We start from the raw sequence: 13,485 nt of genomic DNA on the forward strand, positions 1-13,485 counted from the left end.
TCCAGAGATTAGGTAAGAGTGACTGCCTTTGACATCAACATTCGTAGCATCGAAGATCTAGTTTAAACTGAAGTAAGCAGGAATTAAGAACTGAGGTCAACATTGCTTGGTGATTTCTGGCAAAAAGATTGTGGTTTTTCAATATCTCAATGATATTATCACAGGAATTTATTTGCCAGTGAACTCGCCTAACCCTTTCGATTTCTTCACTCTTGAAGTTAAATGTGGGGATATTCAGTGATGATTGTCGCATTCAATTCCAATGATAAATCCTCAGATAATGTCCAAGGTTCTATCTAATTGATAGGTAGCATTCATATTTTACAAATATGAGGTGATAACAATCTCTATTTGTTTGGGATGAGTGCAGTTACCATACATTCAAGAACCTGGACATGATTCAGAACAGAACAGTCTGCTTGACTAGTGACTGACCTATCCACAAACTCAAGCATTCGTCTTTCCTCCTCTTCACTAAGATCCAAATCATGAAATCTTCTTCTGCAGCCAGTTTCAAAGTTACAGCATCTAACATCTATATCGACAAGGTCATGGCTTTGGGGAACATAGCCTGGAAGGGTGTCTTCAGGAAAACTGTAGAGTCTATTTCAGACCATGCACAATCCTAATGGAATTATCTTTCTGTATCACTGGATCAAAATCCTGACATTCTCTACCCTACAAACATTGGTAAACAACCATTAATCCACAGACACCAGTGGCTCACTATTACCTTGAGTGCAATTGGTGAAAAGTGATAAATACCCTTGCCTATGACAACTGAATTTCATTGAAACATTTTTTAAAAATTCTGCAAGGCAGGCTACAACTCATTTTACCAGTACGGGTAAGGATATTCGCACAAAGTAATGATCAGTTCTTCTGCAAGGCAGGCTACAATTCATTTTACCAGTACGGGTAAGGATATTCGCACAAAGTAATGATCAGTTCTTTAGATAATCACTTGGTAAATCGTTGAGGGCCTCTACCACCCCACACACACTGCATCTTTCAGCTACTCCTGTCAGGAAGGAAAAGCTGAGAAACAGCTTCATCCCAGGGGCGGTGAGACTTCTGAACGACTGAATGAACTGCTCATGCTAACCCCCTGAGACCCTACTATTGATGAAATTTTTGTATTTATTTTATATTTGTACAGAATATATATTGTTTGTCGATATGGGTGCAATGTCTGGTTAGGTCTTTATTGAATGGAGGACTGCAGAATGCTGTTTCGTCAGGTTGTACTCGTACAATTGAATAATAATAAACTTCATCTTGACTTGAACTTGGCAACATTATATAGCAATGACACACTTGTTAATTCTACAATCTGTATTTCAAACCTCATCAAAAACGTACAAATCATTGAATTAATCAAGTCTGTAATTTAGATATAACACAATTTAACGATATATGGCTACTGAGATTTCAAGGTTTTTTCTGTTTGTTACATTTGTAGTTGCTAATGGCTTTACCACTTGGCTGATAACTGATTTATACTCATTGCTACATAACCATTACTGTCTGTTTCAATTTTGTCAGAACATTGCATCCCTGGCTTTTCATTCCAGAGATTGAATGTAAATGAAGTTCTGATGACTTGTTTTCCACTTACTACATATATAATATATAGATGTGTTTTTATGCACAGGTGTGTAGACCACAATGAAAATCCCATGGGAGTGTAATTTAAACCAGCTGCATAATGATTATTTTGAATGAATGAGATACTTATTCCAAATTTGACAAATTTGTCAAAATTGTCTCCAACAGGATACTTAACTTCAGATCCAGTAGGCTCCGTCTCATCAAGTTTCCAGCAGACTCTTTAGTTATAGTTTTCCTAATCTTCATCTTGAGTCTTCTCATTACAAAATTTCCCTGTTCCAATTGATCAGCAACTCCTGGCAGCATTGATTAAAACTGGGGAAGTGCTGTGTTGTGAAATGACACATCGATTCTGAAACTCAGTGTGTTGAGAAAGCCTCGTTTGTAATGTAAATAAATTGCTGATTTTATTTTATTTTTGTATTCCCAGCAATGCCTGCTAGAAACCTGACCTTCGAAGGGTGAGAACGAATGGGTGGATACATTCCAAGAATCGTCAAAACTTTTATAAATCTTGTAATTTAGCAGCAAAACAATATCACAAAAAATGAAGTATAATTTAGTTTGACAGTTCAATAGAGGCAGTGGTTAGAGTTGCTACCACACATACTCAGTGATCTGGGATTAATCAAGGCCTCAGGTATGGTGCGCATGGTGTTAGTGCAATTTTGCTCAAACCCCGTTTTCGTACTCATCCCAAAGACAGCCTTTTAAAATAATTTCTTAATAGGAGGTTGGCAGGCAAATCAGAGGGAGTTAATTGGAGTGTAAAAGAAAGTCGGTCGTGTACAAATAAATGGGATTGGAAGGATTGTTTTGAGAGCTGGCGGAGTCTCATTGGGCTGAATGGCCTACTTAATTTAAAAATGGCAGCATTTTCCACTCTGTGGAAGGACTGAAGAAACAAGATACACTCAAAAAAAAATGAAAATAGTATTATCCTAGATATATATTCCGTTGGCTTATATTATTTGGATCACATATGTGTAACATAGGCCAAAGAGATCATTGTATTTTGGAACAATCCTTTCAGAATGAGATGAAAATTGAAACCCGGTGCAGCTCAAAGCATGGGAAAGTTGACCAAACAATATGAAAACCCCACAACAGATTCCCCAGGACTTTCTATTCCCAATGTCTCTTTGTTGTGGTTGTTGAAAATCTGTTGGCTGATGTTTTGATAAAAACCCTATGTGGAACGTGTTAGGATTTATGATTGTCTTTGTTGGTCATTAAATAACACTGTTCACTGAGATAGGGATCTGGATGATTTGGGAATACATTCCTGTTTTACTCAGAAAACTGCAAAGATTTCAATACCACTTTAATTTCATCAATTTTATTTCAAGGAATGGCAAGGTGACCAGTTACTTGGCATTATTTTTTACTTCATGACAGGGCTGTTCACCAATTTCAAGTCAAGTCGCATTTATTTGTCATTCATACCATAAACCTTTCAGTGTATAGTGAAAACAAGATAGCGTTTCTCCAGACTGTGGAGCTGGTTATTTATATGGATAAACACTTAGCTCAGAAATAAGTTTTATAAATAACATATCACTTATCAAATATCATATTACACATGCTAGCTCTGTATTTCTTGAAATTAATGTTTTTCTTTCACGTCTCCAGAGAAAAGAAAGGTTATCCCAGTGCCAGCTGTTACATGAATGCTACTATAAACTCACAACTTGAAGTCAACGTATTTCACTGTAGAATATGAAATATGACTTTATTTGTCATTTATTAAAAATCCCGTTAAAAATGTTGCACAGTTCAAATATCCGCCTATAGGAAATGTGAGCAAATAGAAGGATCATCGTCTATAGGAAGTTCCTGCCAAAAGAATATTTATTCCTTGAAATAACACTGCACACAGATTAATGCAAATTAGATTGACATCAAAGGTGAAATGATGTTTTTGCAAGACTTGATCTTCAAGTTCCTGTTCCAGACACCTGGTACTGCTCCAACATACTCATCCACATCTCTTTATGAAACCAAATTGATCCTCACACTTGGTAAAAATGAAACAGTGTGGACTATTCCTGTCCCTGAGGTTATATATTGAAGAGGGGAAATATATATATTCCTGCTACAATCTCTATATGATTCATCATATACAGTTTTGAGCTGTGTGAACTCTTTAGTATCTACCATTTACCTGGATGTTAGTGCCTCATGACATGGTGAGAAATTTGGACTGCATCTCAATGTTGACTATGAGATCATTACTAACACCAATCCTGCCATGAACAAATGTCAACGATAATCAAGAGAGGATGAAATCAAATAAGTTTAATCAGTCTGGTAACTAGGTCCATCTGGGCTTACCCACCTCAGTCAGTGGTTCTGTCACCAGATCTCTCGTTGTGATGGACAAGAAAGCAATGTTCCCTCTAATTATTGTAGTCAGTGTGCACAAAAATCTTATGTTTGGCATTTTTTTCCCTGTGACAAAAGTATGCAAGCACTGAATGCCTGTGCAAATGTAAACTTGAAGTTGTTTTAAGATCATTTTGGCACAGCCTATCTCACCTGGCTAATAAAACTGCATTGGCACATTTTACTGTAATACAAGTATGATGGCATTCTACGAAGTTACTAACTAGTTAGCAAAAATAGTTAGCTAAGAGATTATTTTCAATAAGTATAATTATTAATTGCAGCTATTCCCCGACTTGCGATCTATGGAACTTACATCCATCCGTACATACGACCAAATTTAAATATATCGAATAGATATAAAATAAAAATTTTAAATTTACACCATTTACATTGACTTCAACAAACTATAACAGGGATACAGGGAATGTAACAGCCAAAATGTGTGTATTTACTTTGTTAGCATCCCGGGGTCCATAACCTGGGTGCAGCCATCTTGATTCTTGTGCGCAGGTCACATACTGGAGTTCAATTGGTGCGTACTCAGAGTTAAGGGCACAAATTGAATATCATCAGGGCACTTAACTCTTGCACATGCACCAACCAAATTCCAATACGCGAACCGCGCATGAGTCAACCAAAAATTTGCACGTGCACACAGGATTCAAGATGGTGGCGCCCAGCCAATGGACCCCAGGATGCTGACTAACAAAGTAAGTATACACATTTTGGCTCTTACATGCTCTGTATCCCTGTTATAGTTTGTCAAATACAGCATTTAATTAAAACATTTTGCTTTAATACTTTGGTACGCCATGCACGCGGGCAAAATTCCGACATGTCCATTTTGAAATATGACCAATTATGGTCATACGTCAGGGAGTACCTCTATATTAGGTGACTAATCTTTTGTGCACATGCTAATTTCCTTTGTGCACTGGTTGCAAAACGTGTGTGCACACACACACGTGCACAGCTTAGAGGGAACAGTTCTAGGAAGTTCCCGATCCAAAATACTTTCTGTACTCTTACTGCATTCAAGTGTTGCTCAAAATAAAGGAGCTTTGATTCATTCCATGAAGAAGGGCAACTCATAGTAATAATAATAATGTAAGGACATAAGAAAAAGGAATGGTTGTAGATCACTTATTCCTTTGAGCCTGCTTTGCCATTAGAGATGAGGTGGGCTCGTTGGCCTGCTACCATGCTGTATCTCGAACTTCAATTAAAATGCTAAAAATAAATTAATCATTCCCTTTGTTATACATCTCAGCATTTTCCCAACTCTCTGTCTCAAGCTAATACATTAGTTCTTTATTTATTCTCTCCCTCTTTCCTTCACCAGTAGAGTAATATTTGATATTTTCCAAACTGCACAAACTCCACAATCCATAGAATTTAAAAATGGCTCCAAAGACTCAGGATTACACTTTTTTTTCTGGCCAACTTTATTTCTTTTCCTTTAATACAATGCAGGTGAGGCCTATATTGTGGCTATTTGTATTATAGAATTTCCCCGACAGAATTTACAAATCCTTGAGACAAGCTAGAGCAGAAATCACTGGAGCGCTGACAGAAATATTTAAAATGTTCTTAGCCATCGGTGTGGTGCCAGAGGACTGGAAGGCAGCTCACATGCTGTTGTTTAAATAAGGCTCCAAAAGTAACCCTGGAAATTACAGAGCCTGATGTCAGTAGTAGGTAAATTATTGAGAGGTGCTTTAAGAGAACGGATGTACAATTATTTGGATAGCCAGGGGCCGATCATGGATAGACAATGGAGATCATGTTTAACCAATCTTATAGAGTTTTTCGAGCAGGTTACCAGGAAAGTTGATGAAGCAAAGGCTATGGATGTTGTCTACTGTGACGGAATTGTGTTATTAACCTTTAATAATTATATATATTTCCTAGTAAAGGTTTTTTGGGGTGGGGGTGGTTTGGAAACAAGGAAAGACAAACACACACAAAGACATGTCACACATTTGTGTTAACAGATAAGAGGTTTTCTTGAGACAAAGTTTCTCTTCATTCAAAGTTATGAAGGAGAATTGAATTATGCTATTGAATGTCCAGAGGCAATCAATATATGTTTGCTCAGAAGCACCTGTGAATATGCGGACATTCTGCTGCTTGTGACCTGGGCAGACAACATTGAAACATCTTCTTGTTAATATTCGGAGATGTTGGAACTTCAAACACTCAGGAAAACACTCAGTCAAACAAGCAGGCTTTGCATAAACAAACAAGAGGTCAATTACCATGATTCACACATTTGGAGAAATGTGCAGTGATGTAATTTCATGAGATTAAAGGCAGTTCAAGGAGACAACTTTAATTTTACACTAGTTTCATCTGAGGTCAGAAATGCAGTAGCATCCTGTGAAGAAAAAACTGCTTGTGATCTCCTTGTCAAGGGAGGAACACAGAATTGCAGTGGGTTTGGAAAGGATACCCACTTTTCTACTTCTCTTGGTTAAGTGAGAGAGCAGTTCTATGGTGGCATTTTAAACAGACACTTGTGACTGACCCAATCCTGGGTAAAATATAGCAAGATCAAGCTCTTTTTTGGATCATAACCATTGTGATGGCTACTTCATCACACCAATAGCTGATTTTGTGAAATCATTGTGTGAAACACAGATACTGTAACCTTCATGCAAGAGAGGGAAATCATTTGAATAAAAAAATTAATTATCTGAAAACGAGTCTACCAGAATGTGTGTGTTTTGAGAAGTCTAAGGCCTCACACCTATGCCATAATTATTTTTGAGCAACAGTTTAAAGCAGTGATTCTCAACCTTTTTCTTTTCACTCACATACTGCTTTAAGTAATCCCTATGCCATCAGTCCTCTGTGATTAGTAAGGGATTGCTGAAGGTGGTGTGTGATTGGGAAGGGAAGGTTGAGAACCATTGCTCTGGGCCCAATTGTTATTGAAGTATTTTGCTTGAAAAAAATTGACATTAGCCCATTTCCTTTGGAGTTATGAAACCATGCACATAATGAGTCAATTAGGTACAATTAAAACAGTGGTTTTCAACCTTTTTTCTTCCACCTACATACCACCTTAAGCAATCCTATAAGAAGACATAGCATAGGGAATACTTAAAACAGTATGTGAGTGGAAAGAAAGAGGTTGAGAACCACTGATTTAAAGAATCTGAGATTCAACACAAAACTGAATGAGCTTTAAAAATTGATTATTTTTAGAATCATGACTAAACTGTTATGGTTTTGAGACCTGCCCCACACAAACACACACACACACGCACACACACACACACACACGTTTGTGCATTATGGGGTTAAGTTAGAGTTAAGTAAGAAGTGTTATGTTATTAATAAAAGTTATCGTTTTGAAGGTACTATTCTCTTGGTGAATTTCTATTGCTGCCGGTGTGATACATATACTACATGGATTTTGGTAAGATCTTTGACAAGGTCCCACATTGGATGGGAGAAGCCAGAGAGTAGTAGTGGATGATTGCTTCTCAGAGCGGAGGTCTGTGACTAGTGGTGTGCCTCAGGGATCGGTACTGGGACCATTGTTGTTTGTCATTTATGTCAATGATCTGGATGATAATGTGGTAAATTGGATTAGTACATTTGCAGATGATACTTAGATTGGAGGTGTTGTGGAGAGCAAACAAGGTTTTCAAAGCTAGCAGAGGGTTTTGGACCAGCTGGTAAAGTGGGCTGAAAATGGCAGATGGAATTTAATGCAGACAAGTGTGAGGTGTTGCATTTTGGAAGGACAAACCAAGAAAGGACATACATGGTAAATGGCAGGGCACTGAGGAGTGATGTAGAACAGATGGATCTTGGAATACAGAGACATCATTCCCTGAAAGTGGTGTCACATGTGGATAGGGTTGTAAAGAGAGCTTTTGGCATATTGGCCTTCATAATTCAAAGTACTGAGTACTAGGAGTTGGGATGTATGTTAAAGTTGTATAAAACATTGTTTAAGGCAATTTTAGAGTATTGTGTGCAGCTTTGGTCACCTAACTACAGGAAGGATGTTAATAAGATAGAGAGAGTGCAGAGAAAATTTACTAGGTTGTTGCCCAGACTTCAGAGACAAAATTACAGGGAAGGCTTAATCGGGTTAGGACTTTATTCATTGGAGCATAGAAGAATGAGGGATAATTTGATAGTGTTATTTAAAATTGTGAGGGACATACACAGAGTAAATGTAGATAGGCTTTTTCCATTGAAGGTGGATGAGATTCGAATAGGACAGAGGTTAAGGGTGAAAGGGGAAAAGTTTAGGAAGAACATGAGGAGGAACTTCTTCACTCAGAGAATAGTGAGAGTGTGGAACGAGCTTCCAGCTGAAGTGGGAGCTGAAGGCTCAATTTTAACATTTAAGGGAAATTTAGACAGGTACATGGATGGGAGAGGTATGGTGGGCCTTCGGATTAAGTACAGGTCAGTGGGACTAGGCAAGAGAAAGTGGTTTGGCACAGACTAGAGGAGCCAAAGTAACCTGTTTCTGTGCTGAAATTGTTCTGTTCAATGGTTCGATGAACTAAAAACCCAAGATATTGAATAAAAATCCCTCTTGCGGAAATTAGGTGGGGATAAAATAAACATAAAATGCAAAATAAACGATGAATTTTGGCTCATTTTATTTTTAAATTCGCATTTCTTGATGGTTATGCAGATAGTGTGGTGGATATTTTTTTAACACAGTGGGTCAAAACTGTTGTCTCTGTCTTCAGGAGCTTTCCATATTATTTACCCTCAAAATGTCTGAAACTGAGCCTGAAAATTTGCACACAAATTGAAAAATAAAGCAACCACTTTATTTGTTGTGTTTCATATGATTTAACTATCTTATCCATACTTGATTTCGAAAAATGACAAGACGATCTCTTAAGTAGCCCTCTACCGAGTACAGCAGCTGTGGTTTTCTCATTACTGTTCAGAGAAAAATATCTCATTGGAATACATTTCCACCTACAGCATGGAATTCAATGGTAAATAGGGTGCGGATTACAGAAAATTGTGATACAAGCGCTTTTCCAGAAATGCTCTCCTTCCGTAATAGGGTGGTTACCTTTGCTATTTTAATTTCTCCTGCAATCCTGGTAGAATTTTTTTTTTCCTTTTGTTTCTTTGTGCTGTTAAAGAAATGTCATGTGAATTATGTTTAAATGCAAGACATTGGCCTGTTCACATTCATACACTTTTATGTTTACCAATCTTCCCTAGCTTAATTACCCCTTATCCCTTCAGAGTTTCCTTTATTTAACCCTAGAATCAGATTGAACCACATTACTTTAAAAATTAATTTAAAATTCTGTCACAAAATGATCACTCGTTCCTTTTGGATTCTTTACTCTTACAGCATATTATTTAATTATAGTTATCCTTTCTCATTTCATAATATTGGATTTAAAATAGTCCATTTCCCAAATGGCTTCCCAACATTCCAGAAATCTATCTTGCTTACATTCCAGGAATTTATCCTCATCTTACTACTGATTACATTTGCCAATCTATATGTAGATTGAAATCCCAATGATACTGTATTAATCCTTATTTACACCAGCTGTCCATAACCATTACTTGTCGAAGTCTATAAACAAGGTCTATCGAAGTTCTCTACCCTCACCTTACTGTTTCTTAGCTCTGTCTCAATTGATTCTAATTCCATCTATGATATTTAAATCATGTTCCTGTTGAATTAAACCTATTCCTTTTTTGTCTGCCAAAACACTGGAATTAACAGAGTTTACAACTCTGGTCACCCTGCATCTTTGTTTTTGCATTGGCAATCATATTATACTTACTTATGGTGATTTATGTTGTTAATTGGTCAAACACAGTCTAGATCTCACACGCATTTTGATATAATGCTTTGAAATTTGAATTTTTAACATCTATCTGTACCCTGGCTTTATTTGTTGCCTGTTTCTATTTCCACTGTCAATTTTGAATTGAAATGAATTGTATTTACATATATTGAAAAAGCTTTGTTTTGCTGGCTACCCGGGCAAGTCAACTCATACTTAAGTGCAGTAGGTCATGCAATAATGAAACAAAAATGCAGGGTGCAGTGTTACAGTGAGACAAAGAGTACAAGGCTTGAGTCACAAGATAAAATACAGCGAATAGGAAAGTTCAGTTAGAGCAGTGCAAGGTCATCATCTTTTACCAACGAGAGATCCATTTAAAAGTCTGTTAACAGAAAATAACCTATCCTTGAATATTTATGTTTTTTTTACATTTCTAGCATCCATTTCCAGCTTCTCTTTCCCTTTTATCCTGACTTTCCTTTCTGACTCCTATATTCTTGCTAAGTTAATTCATCTTCTTGCTAAATAATGCCCAGTCCTGGTCAGCAAGAGGTTTATAAGGCCATGTTTGATCTAATGCAAGTAGATATCATGGAGTCTGGAAGCAAGGTTAGTCTAGTTTTATCCTTTCACTGCTTTACTGAAACAGTTATGATCATCTTCCTCTAACATAATATCTGTTGTTTTTAGAAGCAGATATAAATGAGAAGTGTTCTGAAACACAAAACAAAGGAGAACAACCATTGGCTATTCTGGTTAGTTATGAAAACTTTGGAGCATTTTGCACATGTGACAAACATGTTGAAGAAAGATATATCAAAACCATATGTCATGGCAGACAAAGCTTTTGGAGCAGTATAAGTATGGGATAATCATGACCTAAGTTTTCTAGAACAAACAGATCAAGAAACTGAGTCCATACAAAAACCATTGAGTCTCTCATTGGTCCTCCTTTACATATAGGTGAAAATCGCCAATTATTGCCTCCATCCTTGTACGGGTGAACAACAGACTTATTTTTAAATTTTTTTGGAGCACTCCATCAGGATCATTTAAGTCCATGTTAGTGGAAGAATATCACTGCAAATTCATGGAATATTATTGCAGAGTTTACAACCCGCTTTAAAAATTCATGCATATGCAGTATACTCATTTTCAAATATTGACTGCTTAGATAAATAATTTAAGATATTGATTTACCTATTTGTGGTTCACAGAAGAACATAATAAACGTGATCCTGAAGATACTTTGCATAGAAATGATTTATACTGTCGTTGCAGATTGGAGATATATTAAGGTCTTCCTTTAAATTGATTTCAACACATCTATATTTTGGAAAATCAACTAATGCATAAAGGTTACAATGAATTTCAAGTTGTAAGCAGTTTGATAATAACAATGGTTTTTACATGTTCTTTTGAGCGTCATCTGTTAATGTCTTTGAGCCAAGGTTTTACAGTTTGTTAGCGATTACGCATGTTAGTCCAGTTTACTTTGTTCTACAAAATGGAAGGAACTCTCTTTGTTCTGACAATTTCAATTTCGACAAAGTTTTAGCACCATCCAACAAAGTTTTAACAGTTTGCAACAAAGTATAGTAACTGATAAACACTGGAAAACTCAACTCAACTCATTCAAGAGTCAAAGACAACAACATTCTAATATCCTCAAAGCCATGATAAAGGAAAATAGTCACTACACTACAATTACATTTTACTCCATATATTAACTTCTAATGCAAATGCTTTGAGCTTTGAATCATCACCCATCTAATTAGCTCACTTGCTGATTGAATAATAGAGACATGGATTTTCCAGAACTTTGTTCAGCTCTCCTTCTTTACCGGGGCAGACAATAGAGACTTTTGCACAGCCACTTTTTTTCTGGGATATTTGTGGCTCTTTTTAAATCCTATGCCTGCTGTCTGAAAAGCACCAACATGGAATGGCAGGTTGAGGGGGGGGGGGGTTTATTCAGTCCCAGGGTTTTTTTTCCCCAACAGGAGGGATAGTAACAGTGCTGGATCACCATCTGTATAAAAGGGCAATTCATCATTCGAGGACCAACTCGGGTAAGGTAGTGTATGTGTACCATTTTTTTAGTGTACTTACGGGTAAGCATTTAAAACATGTAAGTAAGACAACATGAAAAATCTTCTTAATAATAATGCCACTGTCCCACACACTCCTGGCAGCCTGCAATAATCTTTGGCTTGGCTTCGCAGACGAAGATTTATGGAGGGGGTAAATGTCCACGTCAGCTGCAGGCTCGATTGTGGCTGTCCGATGCGAGACGGGCAGACGCGGTTGCAGGGGAAAATGGGTGGGTTGAGGTTGGGTGTTCGGTTTTTCCTCCTTTGTCTTTTGTCAGTGAGGTGGGCTTCTTCAAAGGAGGTGGCTGCCCGCCGAACTGCGAGGCGCTAAGATGCACGGTTGGAGGCGAGATCAGACAGCGAGTAGTTCAGTGTGAAATACCTGACCTGCAGGCACTTGGGGTTTAGCCTACATCAGATGTCTATGAAATGCTCCTCTAAATGTAGAAGAGTGAAATGAGCTGGTGATGAAATAATGATGCATCCTCTACTAGACTCAACATTTCATTAGGTGGGTGAAACACTGATGTGATGCTGGGAGGAGAATGAGAGATGATTTTGTTTATAAGTACATAATTAATTGTTTTAACAGGATAGATGTGGGTCTTTCATGAATAAGATTTTAAAAAAAAGTATGTATCAAAAGGCACTGAATCTGGAACTCTACAGAAAGGTGTGAATGCTCAGTTACTAAATGTATTCAAGACAGTCACTGACATACCTTCAGATATTAAGGGAGAGGAGATTAGTGTTAGGGAGTGACATCGTGATAGAAGACCATCCTCCACACCGATCCCACCACCCCGCTCTCAGCTGTTCCCAAGTGTCTATAGTCACGGTGTGCTGTGAGCAAGGTGGTCTGTGGGTTTGTCCTCAGTTTGAACAGTCTGAAGCCCCCAATGTTACCTTTCCTGATCTGTCACCAGCCCCCACTGATTATAGTGATTAGTAAGGGATTATATAAGATGGTCTATTGACTCGTTATGTGCACAGTTTCATAACTCCAAAGGAAAAGGGCCAATGACAATTTTTCTCAAGCAAAATATTTCAGTAACAATTGGGTCCAGAACAGTGATTCTCAACCATTGTTTCCCACTCACATACTACTTTAAGTAATCCCTTACTAATCACAGAGCACCTGTGGCATAGGGATTACTTAAGGTGGTATGCTAGAGGAAAGAAAAAGTTGGAAAATCAATGCTATAGATCAATACTTGCAGTAAATTTTCCCACGCTCTTTTTTAAAATGTTTGCATGTCTGTTTTATTCCCTCTTATGATTTCCGTTGCCCCTCTATTAATTGTGTGTTAATAATCATAATGTTTGATTACAAACTCTTGTGTCCAGACTATTGTCTCTCAAACTTGACACTTTCTCAAGACAACAGTGACCAGTGTGGGGACCAACATAGAAACATAGAAGATAGGAGCAGGAGTAGGTCATTCGACCCTTCGAGCCTGCTCCGCCTTTCAACGAGATCATGGCTGATCTTAAAGTTCAGTACCCCGTTCCCGCCTTCTCTCCGTAACCTTTAATACCCTTATAGTGAAGAAATAGATCTAAATCCCTCTTAAATAGATTTAATGAAC

General features: G+C 37.5%; 1 protein-coding gene across 12 annotated transcripts in view; it reads right to left on the reverse strand.

Annotated features, from left to right (window-relative positions):
• Positions 1-13,485, reverse strand: part of LOC138741554 (angiopoietin-2-like) — a 193,407-nt gene that overhangs the window by 29,784 nt on the left and 150,138 nt on the right. The window contains exons 8-9 of one of the 12 annotated variants that reach the window (XM_069895804.1): positions 9,062-9,125; positions 8,904-8,961 (exon numbers count right to left, since the gene is read on the reverse strand). The exons of 9 other annotated variants lie outside the window; for them this stretch is intronic. In XM_069895804.1, coding sequence (XP_069751905.1) covers positions 8,920-8,961; positions 9,062-9,125 — 106 coding nt within the window. In that variant the 3' untranslated portion in view covers positions 8,904-8,919. Of the gene's footprint in view, positions 1-8,693; positions 8,767-8,903; positions 9,126-13,485 lie in introns of those variants that run through there. 2 more of the 12 variants (XM_069895807.1, XM_069895801.1) reach the window with 2 other exon arrangements.

The sequence above is a fragment of the Narcine bancroftii genome, chromosome 8, assembly GCF_036971445.1.
Source record: "Narcine bancroftii isolate sNarBan1 chromosome 8, sNarBan1.hap1, whole genome shotgun sequence".
Lineage (NCBI taxonomy): Eukaryota > Metazoa > Chordata > Chondrichthyes > Torpediniformes > Narcinidae > Narcine > Narcine bancroftii.